Below are 20,463 nucleotides of genomic sequence, written 5' to 3' on the forward strand. Positions count from 1 at the left end.
TATTTTTAGATAAACCCCGTTAGACCCAACCTGAGCCCGGCCATGTACATGTCTAACTACACCTAGACCACCATAAAACTTCTCTGCTCTGCTAACATGTCATCTGCCATGATGCAGGACCAACCTCTAGAATTTCTCAAAAGAACCAAGAGAGAAATCAAGGTTTCTTCACAAAAATTGATCCCATGTCAATAAAATTTCTAAGAAAAAGAGGTTTCATCACAAAGATCGAACTATATTAGACAGGAATTACAGATATGTAACGCAATGCAAAAATATATAATATGATACTAGAAAAGAGAACAGCAATTAACAAAACTGAGTTGAAAGAATGAGAATGGAGTATAATTACCTATTTCATCCTACAAATTGATAAATATTTCAACAAAAAATTTAAAGAAATTCTCACTTTTTCAGTCTTCAAATCATGGCTTCTCTTACAAACTACGTTAGAAACAACCACATTTAACAAGGAACTCGTAATGTTCAAATCTACCACAGGTTTCTGAGCCATATACAACAACACATATGTACAAATTTGCCATGTGTCTGTTGCAACTCCTGTCATCCTCGAGTCAAGTCAATATCGGTGTGAGGGTTTCTCAAGTCAACTGGCCGTGGTGAGACCGACCATACATTCATTGTTGACGGCATGAAATTTTGATGTGCTGCTGTATTTGTCACCGGGAAACCTGATTTTGAGGTACCTGATCTATCATTGCTGCCCTGGGGTGTAGACTCCCCGTCCCGGTTTGTTTTGGGGCGGCCAACCGGTTTATCCTTCACCTTAGAAGCACCATATACAAAACTACATGCCACCACCTGCAGTTTCAACATCTCATGGTGTTATAGGGCATATATGATATCGAAAACTTATGCAGGTGCATTATTTAAACAGATAAATGAATACGCAATATCAGGCAAGCAAAACAATACCTGGACAGGGCCAGCTGCAGTAAGCATTCCGAGTGCACCACCAACGACATGACCATCAGGACTCGCAAGAGAAGCACTTACACCACCAGTTCGATTTCGAGGCCCCCCTTCTTCAGCAACCAAATAAGAGCCGGACAAGCATAATATCTCAAAACGACCCTGCACATGATACATGTGATAAATTGATTCAAATCGTGTTATCAAAATAATAACATAGAAGCAAAGGTAAAGAAAGAGCAGACATTGATCTCCACAACTTGGGTCCGAAAGCCCTTATGCAGATTAAAGCACACAGCAGCATATTCAAAGTTCGGGTCTTTCCTATTCTTCTCATATCTCTTCCACTGTCTCACCGTGTTTTATCTCGAACATGATATACCACAACAACAACAACAACAACAAAGCCTTAGTCCCGAAATGATTCGGGGTCGGCTAACATGAACCATCATATAAAACCGTGAAATCAAGTCGTGTCAGCGACACAAATTCGCTCCCTCCACTCCGTCCTATCCACTACCATATTTTCCTCAATTCCCAGCAAACTCATATCACTCTCGATCACCCTCCTCCAAGTTTGCTTAGGTCTTCCCCTACCCCTCACCACTACATCCCTTTGCCACTCTTCGGTTCTCCTAACCGGCGCATCAAGCGCTCTACGTCTCACATGGCCAAACCACCTTAGTCGGTTTTCTCTCATTTTATTCTCAATAGATGTGACCCTTACTTTTGTCCTAATTATTTCATTACTCACCCGATCCTTTCTCGTATGACCACACATCCAAGAAAGATATACCAGGAAAGATAATTTTATCGTGAACTGCACCAACGTTGTTCATTCTGTCTATTCAAAGATCAATTACCATAACTTTCTTTTCATGTATCACTATCACTCCACATCAACTGGACTTCACCGTGTTTTCTATCCCTAGAACTCACTAAGCAAGACGTTATAAATCTAATCACATCATGAAACAGCAATACATGAAGCTAGGGATGCACATGGTCAGCAGAACAGTCCATTAACGAAAAATTTATCAGTCCATTAGATTCAATTAACCATATATTGATTAACCTATTAGTCGATTAACCATATATATATATATATACATAATCAGTTAATTTTTCAACCATCAGTTTTCAAAATGAAAACTATTCCCTAGTCCATCGGTTAGGGTTAACCTACTTTCTGGTGTGGTTTTCGGAAATCGGTTTTGCAGTTAGTTTTGTGCAGCCCAAACCCACACTGATTTTCAAATGAAGGCCCATGTCACCATGACATATGTACCTACCCCCATTTCATATATCCTGAGCCCTTGTGCAGTTCATCTAATCCCATGCTCAGCACCAAAATAAAGCCGAACTTTAAACATCTATACGAGCCTATAAATCAGGCATTGCTGTTTCTTCTACCCCTTTCTATATTCAAGCTCAGAGCTCCTAATCATATAAGACACCAATCTGCAAGTTGATTATCCAATCTTTTTTATGAAGGATTCAATTTGAGTTCCATATTTATTTTCCACACCTAGCTGCATCTAATTTATCTAATTCCGCTGTTTTCCAAACTTTTGACAGATTAGTATTATCATGATCCATTAATATAACAAACTTTCATCTCATTCCGTTCATTTGTTGAGGTGTAATTAGATACTATCAGATTACAACAATTATGTTGACTACACATAGCTTACACGTTATAAAAGAAAACTACAAATCCACTTGATAATAACGCCAAACAGACAGGCTTAACTTCATAGCATTAATAATAAAGAAATAAAAAAGCAATCAAACAAGACATGCAAAATTCCAAAAAAAAATGTCAATATGCACAAAAGCAATATAATTATTTCACCTCAAATGCGATGGATGGTTCCGAAGATGCTGGCTGGCGAAGTGTTACTGAAGAAATTGTACCAGTTGCAGACAAGATGCAGAGTGCCCTGGGCCTCTGTTGGGCAAATTCCAGTATTTTTGCGACAACATCCTTCAATAAAAAAACAGGAAAACTTTAAAATCAACACCCTCAGGGAAATTGACTGAAGTGAATATATGAAACTCTATCTGGACGAGCATGTATGCATGCACCCAAAAGATCTCCTACATTAACCCTTTTTTTCCAAATTGAATTAACACCTTAACGATTTGACTGATCAGCCTGCAGTTAAAACCATCTATGTAACAGGAGAACAATATCTCAACTTGTGCAGAACAAAAGGCTGCAATGTCGGGGGGAAATAAGTACATGTCTAATGGTCATAGCATCCATTTATTCCCTCTCCAAAAGGTTCCTTTTTCATTAATACAATTCCAACAGTTCTAAACAAGCTCCACGTTCTAAAACAATTAATATTCAAATAGGATGGGACATCTTTATAGATATATGCATTCTTTAAACCCAAAGAACAACATATCATCACAAATTGATCATACAAGCTAAGCATTAGAGCAAAGGTAAGATTGCTCCTACATGACTGTATGTCGTCGGTTCAAGTCGAGAGGCAAGGGGAAGGTAGTGAAAAGACAACACCCAACCCACTATGGCAAAGCATGGAGCCTTAGTAGGGGTGTCAAAACGGGTTATTGTGTCATAATCGTGTTATATGATCTATATATTCTAATCCTATACATGATTACATATGATATAAATGGAACAAAAAATGATAACCATGTCAAAAGGGTTGTGTCTAGCAGGTAGTCTCTGTAAATCATGTTATCAAGTCAGAAATTGACAGCCCTAAGCCTTCTGCATTAAGAAACTCCTCTATAGACTGCGAGATAGAAGTCTACGTAGACGATATGATCACCAAGTCTCTCGACGCAGAAAGCCAAATCGTCAATTTGAGAATCGAAAGACTCTGTAAGTCGACTCAACCCGGCTAAGTGTGTATCCGGTGCCTCAGATTGAGGATGTGGCTTTCTGCGTCGAGACACTTGAAATCCAAAGTGCAAGAATAAAGATAATGAATAGGATACACCATACCTCTCCAGCTCCAATATGGATTATATGTGGTGAAAATGCTATTCCAGCAGAACTATTCATCCACTCACCTAGAAAGATCAACGAAGCAACAAAAAAAATTAACAGAAGTTCCCAGTCCTAATAAACATTATCTGGGTAGGAAGAAAACCAGTAGACAACCACCAAACTTCTTGAGGAGAATAAGCAAGTAAACAAGACAAGACAAGAATCAGCGACCTCATTCCTAATCCACACGAAAGATTACAATAGAGCTGCAATATAAAATCAAGGTCTAAACTCCACACCATCACCTAGAAGGAATAGGTTTACAACATGTCTTTCTTTACCCATTGAAGAATGAATACAAAAAGTCATTTCTTTATTCATTCAAGGCATAAGTTCCGAATTTGCCCTTATGGTTTTAGGTGAAGTGAAGATTTACCCTTAATGTATTATACGAAATGGTAACATTTTAGTCCTGACATTTCCAAGCAAGATCAATTTTATCCCTACCTACCTTCAAGATAAATTGTACGAAATGGTACAATTACCTTTGCTGGTATATCATATTCAGATAAAAACACCGTCAGGTCTACACATCTTGATAAGCATAGTTGCAAAATTTCAGCTTACCTCAATTTTTTAGCTTGTGAAATTTGAAGGGGAAGAGGGCCGAAATTGATATTGTTTTGGAAACGTTAGGTATAAAATTTTACCATTTAATACGTTAGGATAAATCTGCACTTTCCCAGAATCGAAAGGGGCAAATGGACCTTATCTCTTCATTTAATAATAAAGAATGGACTTGGCATCAACTAAGGGTTGGTGGAAAAGGTAATGCAGCGCTCAACAATGTTCTCAACAATCAAAACAATAGCAGAATTTGATTAAAAGAACAAATACATACTTCATTGCACATCATGCTTGATTAATCCATAACGCAAAACATTACACTTAAAATGGAAAGTAAGCAATTTGAACAAGCAAGGTGCATACTAACTGATAGCAACTTTACATGAAAAGTTTCACAAGCTTTAAACATATCAATATCCAACTGGAAAGAAGACTCACCAAGAAGAGCCAACTGCTGCTTCCTCCCACTCCCGGGTGGCCGCCCTCTTGCCCGTTTAGGACTCATTGGATCCTGTAATGAAGAGGGCTTTGGTCTTACAGGAAGAGGAGACAGTCCAAGAGAAACCTGCCCGTCGGGAGCATATTTCCGTGGCCTCCCTCGCTTCTTTTTCACTGATGGCTCACTCATTGAGCCCCCAGAAGGAACAGCAATGTCAATGCCGTGACCAAAATTGGCATGTGATGGCTCCATAGCAAATGCTGGTCCAGATGAACCTGGCCTCGCATTGGATTGAACTGGTAAATTCGGGTTCGACAAGGCTCTAAACCCATGATTAGGGTTATATCCACCAGATTGTGGTCCAGAACCACCAATTGCACCACCTCTATGAAAGTAATATGGTGTTGACCCACTAGCTAATGCCATGGCTTCTCTTCCATCCATGCATTTAGTGTAAGATCACAAGAACAAAAGATCACTTTTTTCCCTTTCTTCCTTAGATCCCCTTTGGCTCTAACTACTAAACTAAATCAGGGAAAACAGAAATTAAATTAAACAAGCCACAAAGCCACAAGCAAAGTTAATGAAAAAAAAGGTTTAGGAAGGGTTTTTCTCAGAGTAACAAATGCTCAAGAACACAACCAATTTCAAAACTTTTAACTCAAAAAATTCAAAACTTAACCCTAAATCTTCGAAAAACGAACGCCAGAAAGATTTGAGAAAAAGGAGGGTTTTACATGGGTTTTATCAGTAGAAACAGGATCAACACAAATAAACAACAAATTCAACTAAAACCCAGTAAAGAAAAAAAACGATGCTAAACAGTAACCAGTTCCATAATCACCATTAAACAGAATAACACTCAAACTAAACAAATACCCAATGTGAAAAGAGCATAAAAAACAGGACACAAACAGCAACCCCCAATAACCTAAACAACCCAAAACCACCCAACAAGGGAAAAACAAAACAAAACCCTAGATTTCAAAATCTAGGGTTTTGAGAGAAAAATTGCAGAAGCAGGTGGGAAAGGGAAAGGAAAAGAAAAAGAAGGCATAGAAAAGACAAGGAAGGAAGGAATTGAAAAAAAGAAAAAAGATAGGAGCTTTAGAAATAAAGAGCGAAGCTTTTGTTTGTTTATTGAGAGTTGTAAGTTAATTTTGACTAAAGAGTGGGAGTGAGTGACACTGTGACAGTGTGGTGGCCTACCAAAGTAGTACTAAAAACCACTTCACCAGATGTCCTTATCAGATTTTACCAAGTCTTGGGGCACCCCCTCCATTATTTTAATTTTCCCCCAATTTTTCTAATTTTCTTCACTTTTTTTTAACTTTCCATTATGCAATCCTCAGACCTAAGACTACAATCTTGTCTTTACAAACCCATAGATAGCCCCACTTTTTCAAATGTATGCCATTATTTTCTTATGTATGATTTTCAAAAACTACTTTTACATACTTGTTTGAACTCACATGGAGGGAGGGAGGAATATACATTGGGTCTATTTTTTGTACATGAATAATTGGTTCTACGAATAAAAGTTAGGAATAAGTAAAAAAAAAAAAATAATAATTTGGCAAACAGTGTGTAGCGGAAATATAAGTTTTTTTTACCTATTTTCTTTAACACGAGGTCAAAGAGAGAAGACGAGAATAATAATTAGTCTGGAGGATAAGAATTTTTTGTTCTTCTAAAAGCTTTGGCTGAAATACATATAGTAGGGGTATATATAGTTTTAATTTTGATTCCAAACCCTATTAGGATTAGATTAAAACACTTAATTAGAATTTCATTCTAATTAGGATTGTCAATTAGATAAATAGGATTAGTTATCATATTATCTATATCTATATCCCATATAAATATAAATATAAATATCATCTCTAATCAAAATTAGATAACTTATCTTTAGATTAGGATAATATTAATTAGAGATTTAATCTCATTAAAATTCTAATTAAATTTTATCGATTTAACTATAATTATAATCTAATTATAATTATGCGAACAAATCAATTATTCTCACTTAATATATATACCTATAAATTTCGGCTCATTCAATTACTCCATCCTATAATTCAGGGGTGTACAATGAATTAATTTCTTGCATTTGGGTTACAATCTAATCCGACCCATTAAAAGAAATAATTCATGGGTTGGTTGTTAAAACCAACCCAACCCATTAAATATTGAACTTCAAAATATTGGGTTCGGTTAGGTTGGGTTGGTTATTAATTCAAATAATTTTAAATATAAATTTATAGCTATTAAACATTGGACTACATTAATGAACTTACAAATATTTGCACCAAATAGAACGTAAATGATATTAATTTTTGAGTTAATTTTGGAAAAAAAGATTCATGTCACGTTTTCATAGATCGGTACATGTGAGTTTTTTTGCTCCAAAACAAATGACTCACACCTTTAAAATTCCAGAATTTCAGAATTTTTAGAATTCCAGAATTTCTGAAATTAAATTTTCAAAATTTTAAAAATTCCATAATTTCCAAAATTTTTGAATTTCTAGAATTCCAAAATTTTTTAAATTCTAGGATTTCTAAAATTCCAGAATTTCTTGAATTCTAGAATTTCTGAAATTCCGAAATTCTAGATTTTTTTAATTCTACAATTTCTAAAATTTCAGAATTTCTAGAATCCCAGAATTCCAGAATTTCTAGAATTGTAGACTTTCTAAAATTCCAGAAATCTGAAATTCTAAAATATCTTTAACAAGAGGCTTAGATTTCTTCCTTGTTATAATTAAAATTCAGAATTTATTTTACAAAAGTTTATCATTTAATGGGATAAGGTTCAACCTATCCTCTGATTAGATACAAAAATTTCCGTAACGTTGATAGGTATAAACAATTTTATCCATAAAGTTGACAGTTATAACCAATTTTATTTATAATATTGATAAGTTTGATCAATTTCACATATTATTAAAAAACACAGATATTTTGTTTTTAATTTTCAATTTCAATTGCATATCAATTGATTCTAATTGTCAATTTTTCATGTTTTCATGTTTTTTTCGTTTTACCATTTTTTTATTTTACTGTTTTTTCTATTGTTCTTGTTTTTCCATTTTTTTCGTTTTTCACGATTTTCACATTTTGTTTCACTTTTTTCTAACTTTTTTTATTTTTTTCTCATTTTTTATGTTTTTAAAATAAATAAAGTTTCCATTTGCACATACTTTAAATTACAATTTGTTATTTAACACTCTTAATTTAATATATAAATTATAATAATATTTTGTAATAAACTTGTTTTTAAATGGAAAATAAGAGAATAAAAAAAATACATACAAATATTTGAATAAAAATTCAATCCAACCCAACTCAACCCAATCAATCAATTCCTTACATGAGTAATCCAACCCATAGATAAAACCATTAGATTGAAAAAATATGAATTGGGTTGGGTTGGATTGGTTATATTTGATGGGTTGGTTAATTTTTATACACCCCTACTATAATTACCATTTTGCCCTTCTGGTTTCAAGTTTCATGGATGACCCAATAGGTTCTTATTACTACTAGCCGTATACAGTTATTGAATTAATTTCTCCAAATTATATTCAACCGATTGTATAACGGAATGAATGTGTGGATTGTGGATAGTAGAAACATTCTCCCGGAGTAATAAGAAGACATATCGAATCCGTTGTTTACTTTTCCGTATTAGTTCCAATATAATTTGATCTTTCACCAGCTATATCCTTAAACGAATTTGTAACTATGGATTATGTCAAGTTACATATAATGAGAGGTCTGTTTCACTTGTTCAGATAGAATTAACTCTGAATAGATATGTTAAGTGAAATCTCCATTTCAACTCTTAACCATATCACCTTGCAATGATTTCAAGTCAAGTCTTCATACGTGGCCTTAAAACGCGTTTTAATAAAAAAAATATTAAAAATCACATCACACAAAGATGGAAACCACATGTTTTTACTTTTCTTTAAAAATCAAGATTATTAATTTATTAGTATTTTTAAATATAATACTAGTTAATCTCTTTATTATAAAAAAATCACATAATATAATCTTTAAATTTTGTTAAAATAAACTGTAAGATAATTAGATATCAATCTTGACTTTTAAGTCATCGAAATAACATTGATAGCATGTTAGTTTAATGTTTGTTATAATGCAACTTTTGTAGATTCGATATCTAGTTTTAATCGGAATTTTATTACTTCATAACGATGAGATACACCTGTCTCTTTGTAGTCTTTTAAATGTGTGCTCGAGACGGTCATCACAAAGCTCGAAACCACATGTTTTTTTTTACTTTTTGCTAAAAATCATGATTAATAATTTATTAGTATTTTTTAAATATAATACTACTTAACCTTCTATTTTAAAAATGGTTAATTTTAAATAAAACCCTGTGATTTCATATTTTTTATAGATTGGTACCTCTTGTTGGCAAAATTTTTATTTTTCCAAATTTGGTTGATAACAACCTCAAAATAAAAAAATAAAAAAATTAAATGATATTTTAAGCAACTTTAATTCTTTAAGAGAGTGACGGGGAAGAAGGCGTTTTTTACTGATATTGATGAGGGGTAGAGGAAGATGTGACTGTTGAAGGACCTCTTTTCAATGAGGAGAATGGAGGTGATGAGGAGGCAGAGGAGTGGATCAAACATAGTAATAACAAGGTGGACTTAATGGTGCGACGTTCTTACCTTACACCGCGGGCAAACATCGGTGAGTGGTTACGCCATAACATTTTTAAATCCACTTGCACTGTTATGGGAAAAAAATCGTGTTGTCATTGATGTCGGGAGAATATTATCTCTGTCGTGGTTGTGTAGAAACTGGGAATTAAGTTGGCCTGGATTAAAAAGAGAGGAGAGGTAAATGTCTCTAAACGAGCTCGTATTCCTTTTTCGATAGGCTCTAAGTACAACGATGAAATTTGGTGTGGTGTTATGCCTATAGACGCTTGTCACTTATTATTGGGGAGACCTTGGCCATACAACCATAATGGACGAGCTAATATTTATTCTTTTGTGTTTGACAATGCTAAAATTATGTTGGTTCCTAGTAAGTCTAGCAAGAAACATGCAACTATCGGGAAAAATAAGAATCTCTTGTCACTGGCCCGATTTGAAAAGGAGATTCATGAATTAGAGGTAGTATATGATAGGGGTAAAATCTACTTAACTCCTAAAGAGCAAGTGAACTCTATCGTATCAAGTAGTAAATGTTTCGAAGAACAGTATCGATCCCACAAAGACTAGTATCTAATGCCATATTCGTATTCGAAATCTATATTATCTAAGGATTTAACTACTAATAAAGCAATAAAACTAGCAAAGCAATTGAACAATTAATTAGTTTAAATAAATGAATGAGAGACTAGGATTTAGGATCCCTATGCTAACTCCTACGAATCGATAAGTGTGTGAATTTAAAGGTTAACTCGAGACGGTGATCTTCCAATGGAAAATAGTAACTCTTATCAACAACTTACTAAATCTACCTCAAACATTATCAAGCCGATGCTTGGTTAGGCAAAATCCCTAATATTGCTTGAAGGCATTAGACGCTATGAAAACCAAGGCTAAGCCGTAACCTAGACCACGAAGCCGCACTATCCGGTTAGGGTATATGATTAATTAATATGCTCAATTGACTCGTTTACTTGATTAGGTTTCACAATTCAATTTCTCTACCCAATTACTTGGTTAGGTTTCTTAGATAAAGATAAGCATTGCTTTTAGTTAATTCTCGTTTAATCCTACAATACAACCTAAACACTTGTTTAATGATCCTTATTTGTTAAACATAGTTCACCGCCATCCTAGCCTATAGTGTTTTAGCTCATGCCTGAGCTAATACACAGAGGCATAATGGGATGGGCCGAATAAGAACTTTTATTCATTAAGTTTAGGTTTATTAATTCAAGATAAGATGAAGGAAGATGGAGCTTGAAACCAAATAAACTGAACTTGATTCATAAAAGGTGAAAAACAATTAAATATGAAGTTTGCTTAACTAAACTGATAACATAATGAAAATAATAAATTAAACCGAAATATAAAAGACAGGAAATAAAACTAAACTAAGACTAAGCTAATCTAAGAACTAGTCTAATTAATTATTGAATGAAAACTGAATAATAACTACATAACATAAGCCTCTATTTATAGTGCTCTTCTTCATATTCCTCCTCTATCTAGGTTTTCTTCCCATCTTAGAGTTGGATTCTGTTGTTTGAGTTTGATTTAGAGTGGAATATCCGAAGTAGAATTGGAGCATGAATCGATCTCTACTCGCCGAGTAGAAAGACTTACTCGCCGAGTAGGTATCCAAGATCGGGTAATTAAGGTTGACTTTAGCTCTATTTCATTGACTGGGCTTGATAAGTGTCTGGTCTGGATGAGTAGCTTCAACTCGTTGAGAAGCTGATGTTACTCGCCAAGTAGCAAGCCCTACTCGCCGAGTAGAGTATTATTCATTCCTTGTTTTGCTCCATTTTTATTCTGTTTCTTCCCCGATTGTACCTGAAACACCTTAAAGCGCATACCAAGCAGATAATGGAAAAAAATACCACATAATCTAAGGTATATAGATGATAAACACACAAAATAGGGCTAAAACCATGCCTAAAACACTATATAAAATGGTGCTAACAGTATACGTGTTGGTCAGTATAGAGGTTGCTCAGACCACTCAATTTCCACAAGTAGCTCTCTCTTTGGTTCGAGAATTTCAGGATGTGTTTTCCACAGAGCTTTCCAATGGTTTAGCTCCACTATGTGATATCTAATATTGTATTGATTTGGAGCTGAGGAAAACCTTCCCTAGTTGAGCACACTACAAGATGAGCCCTAGTGAACACGAGGAGTTGCGCATGCAAGTAAAAGAGTTAGTGGCTAAGGGGCAATGTTCCTGAAAGTTTGAGTCCTTGTGTAGTTCTGACCTTGTTAACACCAAAGAAGGATGGTGCCTAGTGTATGTGCATTGGTAGCCGATCCATAAATAAAATTACTATTAGGTATTGATTCCCATCCTTAGACTTGATGACTTGCTTGATCAGATTAGAGATGCCACAATTTTTACAAAGCTAGATTTGAAAAGCGGATTTAATCAAATTCATATTAGACTAAGATGAGTGGAAGACTGCCTTTAAAACTCGCGAGGTCTTGTATAAGTGGCTAGTTATGCCATTTAAAATGCCTAATGCCCCCGAGTACTTTTATGTGTATGATGAACAAGCTTTGAGGCCTTTTATTGGAAAAAATTTCGTGGTGTACTTTGATGATATTTTGATTTATTGTGTTGATCTGGTAGAGCATATGCAACATTTGAGGGAATTTTTTACCACGTTGAGGCGAGAGCAATTTTACGCCGCTAGCCAGAAGTGCATCTTTATGGCCCATACGTTTTTATTTCTTGGATATATTATCTCTGGTGATGGATTGCATGTTGATGAATCCAAGGTGGAAGCAGTTCGACAATGGCCACAACCGAGGACTCTCAAGGAAGTGTGTAGTTTTCTTGCATTGGTATCATGGCACCAATCATATGCTGTATGAAGGGTGGGAAGATTATTTGGAAAAATAAAGCTGCACAAGCATTTCACCCAATCAAAATGCGCCTTATGTCCGCTCCAATCATAAAAGGGTGGCCCGATGCACTACGCGTCCCCGCTGAACGAGGGTCCTGGAAAGGGTCCCACCATAAGGGTGTACTGGGAGCAAGCCTTTCCCTACCAATTTATTTGGCAAGAGGCCGCTCCTAAGACTCGAACCCGTGACCTCTTGGTCACACGACAACAACGTTTACCGTTGCGCCAAGGCTCGCCCTCTCCACTCCAATCGTAGTGCTTCCAAATTTTTCACAGCCTTTTGAGTTACATAATGATGCTTTCAAAGTCGACGCTGGTGTTGTGCTTAGTCAAATGTCAGACACGTGACTTATTTTAGTAAGAAGTTGTCCAACCCGAAGCTTCAGTATAATACCTATAACATGGAATTTTATGTTGTTGTGCAAGCTATTAAACATTGGTGCCACTATCTTTTCTAGCAGGAATTTGTATTGTATACAAATCATAAAGCATTAAACACATCTGAACATGTAGGATAAATTGGCTCATCACCTTGCTTGTTGGTTTCATATTTGCAACGTTTCACATTTGTGGTGAAACATACAGCGAAAGTGAGTAATCGGGTTGCATATGTTTTGAGTCGTAGGAGCAATTTATTAACTACCATGCAGGTTGAGGTACTTAGTTTTGACTTTTTGAGATTTTGTTTATGACTGCTGCACACTTTGCTGGTATTTTATACATAGTTCGAGCAGGCAAATCCATAAATTTTAGCGATCATGATGGATATCTGTTTCGTGGAAATCAGTTGTGTACACTAGATTGTAGGGTATGAGTGAAGATAATCCAGGAACTTCATTATGGGGGGGCATGTGAGGCATCACAGGGCCCTACAATTTATTCAGACTTCTTACTTTTGGCCTTCAATGGATAAAGAGGTATATCGCTATGTGAAACATATCGCATTTGCCAATTATCTAAGTGTACAACTAGTAATGTGGGTTTGTACATGATGCCACCTATTCCTTCACAGCCATGGGTCAACATTAACATGGGTTTTGTTCTCAAGTTGCCCCCATACAGAACATGGTAACAATTTTATTTTTATTGTTGTTGATTGTTTTTCCAAGATGGCTCATTTTATCCCTTGCAAGAAGATCACTGATGTTGTTAATGTGGCTCTATTGTTCTTTCGTGATGTTTATCGCCTCTTTGGGCTGCCCGAGTCAATTCTATCGGATTGTGACACTTGTTTTCTTAGCCATTTTTGGCATAGTTTAAGGAAAATGCTGGGAACCCAATTGAAATTCAGTAGTGCCTATCACCCACAAACGGATGGCCAAACTGAGGTGCTGAATCGTTCACTTTGTGATCTCTTATGGTGTTTTGTCGAGGATGTGATCAGAAGTTGTGCCAAGCTGAGTTCGCACAAAATCATGTTGTTAACTATAGCTCGAGTTTCATTTTATTCTTTTGTGCCTAAGGGTCCTTTGAATTTATTGATGGTGTTTTACAATACTCATCTCCACGGGAAAGTCGCTGATTTTTTTTTCAGGTTTGCAAGCTTTTCAACCTATTGTCTGTGACAATTTGGAGAGTTTTGCTGCAAACTATAAGTAGGTTGCTGATAAGAAACATTGTCATCTAGAATTTGAGGTAGATGACATTGTCATCTAAAATATAAGTAGGTTGTTGATAAGAAACATTGTCTCTATTGGTGGTTATGACAAGCTGAGTTTCCGAAATATTAGACCTATCAAGATTTTGAAGAATATTAATCAGAATGTTTATCACCTCAAGTTCCCGAGTCATATACGCACCGCTAATGTATTCAATGTGAAACATCTTGTTCCATATCTAGGTGATTCTAACGATGATGCCAATTCGAGAACAAATTTTGTTCAACTTGAAGGGAACAATGCGGTTGAAAAATTAGCCTGCAAATTCATGGAGAATTTTGATAAATTTTAATACAGTGGTAATTTTATCATTTCTGCCAGATTTTGAATTTAGACCCCATTTTGGATGGAAACAGACTAATGAACAAAATTCACCACTTCGCCGTGATGTTTGTGTCTTTCCAAATTCATTCATTTGATCCTTCAAAATTGTAAAATACTATTGTTTTGAGATTTTTGTGTAATTTTGCTTTTTAGTATTTTCCTATTCAGTTTAGGGTTTTTCTTATGCTATTTAAGGAACAATCTCTGATATAAGAGTTAGCTTTTGATATTGAATAGATAAATTTTGTTTTTCTCGAAAGTTCTTTGAATTTTGAGGGTTATCGAAAAATATTCGTATGCGATTGTTATTTTCGCTGAGTCAATACAATTACTCATTTCCATCCCTATTTAGTTCGCTTTGGTATTTATTGTTAGTAAACTACTACTACTTGGAATCCTTGGAGAGGGGGGAATTGGAGAGAGAATAGGGAAAGTGAGAGTTTGTTACCAAATTAGCATATTAAATAAGGTCATTAAAGTTAATAAAAGCCATGAGTCTTGTGTTGAAATTTTGATAATGGGAATTATTCTTATTGTTAGTGATGGAATTATTATGCACCCTCTTAAAGTCAAGTCAATTCTGATTTTGTGCCTGCTTAAGCCGCTATTACTGACCCCATTTTCCACTTTCTTGTCTCACTTCTCCACCATTTCATATCTACATTTTACACAAATCCTAATTACTCATAATAATATTTTAATACCTTTCTTATCACTAATTTCATTCATACTATAAAACTGCTTAGCATGATAACATTGTGTATACCCATCAAATCCCATTCAGTTCCGCTTAAATGTATATAACAGAAGGTACAATTTCAAACATCATTAATAGCAATTGTGCACTTTTAAACCTTATTGAATGACCAAAACACGAATTCCCAGAACATAAACTTGTATTTGTATGTGAAAAGAAAAAAAACCTCATTTTCTATTTTCTGTTATAATGATGCTTGAAATTACATTATTATTTTTTTTTATGCTAAATCAGCTCTTCATTTCACCGGTACAACTTCTCCAAAAGAGAACAAAATAATCAGAGAATTTGCAGTTTGAATGCACAAAGGTATGTGAAGACTCAATTATTTTCTTCCCAAAAGTAGTATATAGTAAATTATGCAGGCTAACAGTATTTCCCATTGATTGTGTTCCAACTACCACATAGGAACACTCTACATTTATATTCACGTTGAATACCAGTTCAGCAATTCAAATTTTCCATAAATGTCACGGAAAGAAAGCTCCTAGCGGACCCACAAATTTCTGAAGTATCACAAGCAGCATATTTTTAGACGAGAAATTCTGCTGTGGACAGGGGATCAGTAATGGTCTCTCCATTCAGATAATATCACTTACAGTTTGGTTGACGCAACAACAGGACTAGTACTAGTAGAAATTTTCCTTCTCGAGAATGGATTTAGCTTCAACTTAGGGTAGAGGCTTTATTAATAATTCCGCATTCTGCAAACAATAAGAAAAATTACATACTATACTATTTGTATAATGAATACAGTATGCTTTTTTCTGTTGTTTGTGTTCAAGAGGGTCAATGTTTTACTAAGATCCATTAGATGAATATATTAAAATGTCTACATATACTGCATAGGCTAAAAATACAAATAAGCATATTTTCAGCATTATGCTACCTACTACCCTCCCATGGTTACTTATAGAGGTGTCATAATGGGTTATTGTGTCACAATCGTTTATATATATAAATACAGGAATTTTCACATGCACCTTAATGAGCAAGTGAATTTGCTCATTCACCGTTAGATATAGGCTTATTAAATCTAAGTATCGGGATGTTTTGAATCTCCACATTAGGATTCTAATAGGCCTAGATCTAACGGTGAATGAGCAAATTCTACATGTTCATTAAAGTGCACGTGATCAAGACTGTATATAAATATATATATGTGCCACATGATTACATATGATATAAAAGCAACAAAAATGATAATCATGCCAAGTAAGGTGTCTATATAAATCGTGTTATCGTGTCAGAAATTGATTGCCCTAATTACTTAATGACGTACATTTGCAGATAGGTAACCATCAATTCAAACCATAGTTGTCAAATCGAGATTGAAATCCACATTTTGTGAATCGTGACTCGTGAATCAAATCATAAGATTCAGTTCAAATTCATAATATTATAAAAAAAATAAAATATTTACTATGTTGAACACAAAATATTATCAAATGTTAGTCTAGCAATGCAATTTTAATGTAAAAAAAAGAAATCATATCAATCAAGTACTTACAATTCAAATCTAATGCAAATACAATCCTAATAAAACTAATTCACAAATCGGACTCTATTTAATAACTTAGCGGAGATGAAGAGTTTGAGCTTTGACTTTTTTTTTTTTGGCCTTATTGTCAACTTGACAATGATGGAATGAAACTAGTTTGAGTTGATGATAGTGGATTTAGTAATTAGTGTTGTTGAAGTTTTTGATGAACAATGATGAAGATCCGACTCGAAATAGAGCTGAATCGAATCGTAAGATTCTGTACAATTTAGATTCATCTTATAGATTTGGCTCGAAATAGAACTAAATCGAATTGAATCGTATGATTCGAATCGTGAATTGTAAGATTCTAACAACAGTTATTCAAACATTATAGAATCAGTGCAATACATGATCAGAAAGGTATGGAATTTGTTATGTACTCTAACGAGGATATCATCTCCACGAGTTCGAAAATCATTAAAAAGTTTACCAAATTCTTTATCTTTAAAAAGTCCACTGTCTACAATGACAATCAATTGGTTTCTAAGGCCAGACATGAGACAAAAGAAGCTAGACATGAAATTTCCTTAGCCCATAGGATTCTCTCAAAATTTCATTTTATTTTTCACCCACTTGTAAGTAACCTCCAAAATGTAAAAGGAAAAGAAAAATACATAGAAATAAAAAAAAAACTCACAAGAGTTTGGAAATCACTGGCCATGTCGTTTATGCTTGATTGCTTCCTCATCATAACACTGCAAAGTGTTTACAATTATGAAAACATGTCAAGCACAAAAAAACATAAATCATCATTATGAAATAAACACAAAAAGCATATCATCAATCATACCCCTAGAGGTGAAGCAATTTTGTTATCAAGCTCTGAAATGGCTAAACCAACATCCAAGCCTCCTTTTGCTTTTGCCTTTAGAAGGTCACGAAACAAGGCCAGCGGTTTCACATACTTCATCTATCAAAAATTCCATAAAGGATCATAAATATGTTGTTTGGCAATAGTGAAGGAAGTGAAATCAAACAGTTAAAAGCTCAGTTAGTGAACCCTTGACATCAAATATCAATAAAACAAGAGATTAGTAGATTATATAAAAATAAATAAATAAAGTACATCTAAATTTAAGGTTGATTATCAATAAAAAATTGACAATAAATGTTCACTTAAATAAACACCTTAATGCCTGGCTAACTCATATTAAAAATGGGATTGAATTACTAAAATTCCGACTGCTGCCATGTTCATTACTCTCGGTGATTTCCTTAAGGCTCATCCATGATTTTCTTCTTTTACTTGATGCACCACCAGTTCTTTCATCCTTGTTTGCAGCATTACTGCTTTCGGATCCTTCTGATCTTTTCGATCCTGATCTATTTCTCTTTCTTTTCGCCGCATCCAATAATGTTCTTACAGATGGAGTTGCAGGATCGTCTGTAATGGAAGTTTCTGCAGTTACAGGGGGTAAAGCTGCTTCCTTGCTGGCAGAATTCTGATGCAGGGGAATTGAAGGTTTTGACTTGGCAGGTGGTTTTTGCTTGGCTTTAGCAGGACATATTTCTTTCATATGACCTTTTGGAGTTCCTCTCTTCAGGTTCTTGTGGGAACAGAAGTGACAGTTGTATACCACGTTATTCTGCAAGGAGATACTAGGTTTCTTGCACCTAAGTCTCGCCTTTGCAGAAGTTCTCTCAATTCGCACCGTGCAGTTGAAACCAGGCTGAAGCATTGTCTCACATCTGCCAAAGAGGATGCACATGAAGCTAAGTATTGCAATTAACTAGAAGTGGAACATCTTAAGCTCAATTCAAAGAACTACAAGTTCAAAAGAAACTGCTACTAGCATTTGTAACTGTCAGGGATTAATATAAGATGGCCTTAACTATCAGCGTGAGGTTTTAGTTCAAATGATGCCATGACATGGTATCATAGCCAACTTGACCAAGTGGTGTAGGGTTCTATTCCTGGCAGCTGCATTTGTTGATTTAATTGAAAGATATTGTAATATATGTCAGATATTAGTATTAAATCGTACCTTTAACTATCAGGTCGAGCTTAAAGTGTAATCAATGAGAACATCAAGAAACGAAAAGGCAGCTCCTTTTCTCCCAAAGGTAAAAGGAAAAGCAATATATTATCTGAACTGCTCTAATTATCCACTAAATAGTTATTAATAAATGAAGCATATAACTCTAAACCTGGTTACATCCCATTTCAACAATGATTGTTAAAACAACAGTAAATAGACATACATACACGAGAAGTTTTGGCATACCAATCTCTGGCAAGAAAATAGGTAAGGATCAGGCAGGATTCCAAAAACTTCCCCAGCAGATGCATATTGGCGCCCGAAAAAGACAGCGAGAGAGGGGATTGACGCTTCTCTGCTGGCCCATAATGCTAGCTTTTGCAAGTGATCGAATTTTAAGGACTTTGAATCGCGAGCAGCCCCTTTAGTTTGTATTCTGGCGGTTGTTTCTTGCCTTAATGTAATTGAACTGCGAGGCAGATTGGGCGCTTTCAGTAGCCTTTTAGCACCTCCTTTCTTGCCCATTTTCTCTTACAACTTCGGACAAGCAGTTGGTGGATGAAAGTGGAAAAAACGGCAGATATCACAGAGTATACAAAGCTATATGCCAAACACCGAAAAAAAAATGAGATATCCCCAGTAAAGTTCATTTGGTACAGGCAATCTCGAAAGTTCTACATACTACCCCGCCGGTAGAGGTGGCGCGTAACTGGAGTAGCACCGGAATATTGTCGAAAATGGTAGTTTACTCTAGACCTGTCACAAGCCCACAGGCCTACCCAGACAGTCCAAGTTTGGCTCTTCAAAGATCGGACTTGGACATATATACGAAATATAGGTACAGTCCGGTTTAAATCCGTTTAGATCCGAATACAGAGTAGAATTTATCTTAAAATCCAAATCCAGTCCTATCCGAAATTTTAATAATAGTTTTAATTTAATAAATTTTATATTCCAAAAATAGAAGTTTTAAATTTCTTAAACTTATAAATTTCCAAACCTTTTAAATACAAAACAAGTTATAAAATTCTCTATATGCAATTAATTTCACATATATATATTTATATTATTGATTTATTTATTGGTATGAAAGGAGTATTTTTTATTATTATTTAGGATTGGGTTAATTGATTCTTATTGAAATAATACTTTAAAGTTTAGTTTATTGTATTGTATAATTATAGTTTAATTTTTAGTTTAATTTTAATTTTTCAAAAATACAAAGATATTAGTTGGACCGACCGGGTTGGGTTTGGAAATTAGTTCTCTTAGCCTGGTCCAGTCCGGTCCGAGCCTGCTGTAAATATAGTGCGGCCTTGATTGAATTTGAACAAAGTAATTATGTGACAAGCCGATTAGGCCCGACCCGACCCAGCTCATGAACATGTCTAGTTTACTCTGATAAGATGACTCCGAAATTTGTTACAAAAATACATTGACTTAAATATATTTTAGCCCTAATTTATTTTAAAATTTTGTCATTTATTTGATTATATTTAGTTGAAATTTCATCCAATTTGGATGGAAAGTACAAAACCGTTATATGCCCTGATACGTGATAGTATTTTGACACATAGACTTGTCGCATGTCAATATGATCACAATTCTTTAAACTCTATCCAAATTGGATAAAATTCAC

The 20,463-nt window shown here is 34.8% G+C and overlaps 2 protein-coding genes across 3 annotated transcripts; both read right to left on the reverse strand.

Annotated features, from left to right (window-relative positions):
• Positions 1-254: 254 nt before the first annotated feature.
• LOC136210788 (AT-hook motif nuclear-localized protein 5) lies at positions 255-6,052 on the reverse strand. The gene is made up of 5 exons (XM_066002197.1): positions 4,967-6,052; positions 3,917-3,984; positions 2,789-2,920; positions 937-1,095; positions 255-822 (listed from the first exon to the last, which is right to left on the reverse strand). The coding sequence occupies exons 1-5, from the start codon at positions 5,409-5,411 to the stop codon at positions 565-567; spliced, it is 1,062 nt and encodes a 353-aa protein (XP_065858269.1). The 5' UTR covers positions 5,412-6,052; the 3' UTR covers positions 255-564.
• Positions 6,053-15,499: 9,447 nt separating this feature from the next.
• LOC136214395 (uncharacterized) lies at positions 15,500-19,606 on the reverse strand. Of its 2 annotated transcripts, none has more exons than XR_010681497.1 (5): positions 19,071-19,606; positions 17,974-18,534; positions 17,636-17,755; positions 17,483-17,540; positions 15,500-16,006 (listed from the first exon to the last, which is right to left on the reverse strand). XR_010681497.1 is itself a non-coding variant. In XM_066002875.1 (5 exons), the coding sequence occupies exons 2-3, from the start codon at positions 18,522-18,524 to the stop codon at positions 17,721-17,723; spliced, it is 543 nt and encodes a 180-aa protein (XP_065858947.1). In that variant the 5' UTR covers positions 18,525-18,534; positions 19,071-19,606; the 3' UTR covers positions 15,500-16,006; positions 17,483-17,540; positions 17,636-17,720. The 2 variants fall into 2 exon arrangements, 1 of the variants encoding a protein (XP_065858947.1); XM_066002875.1 differs by having other exon boundaries at positions 18,017-18,534.
• Between the last annotated feature and the right edge of the window lie 857 nt (positions 19,607-20,463).

Source organism: Euphorbia lathyris, chromosome 1 (assembly GCF_963576675.1).
Source record: "Euphorbia lathyris chromosome 1, ddEupLath1.1, whole genome shotgun sequence".
In the NCBI taxonomy this organism is placed as follows: domain Eukaryota; kingdom Viridiplantae; phylum Streptophyta; class Magnoliopsida; order Malpighiales; family Euphorbiaceae; genus Euphorbia; species Euphorbia lathyris.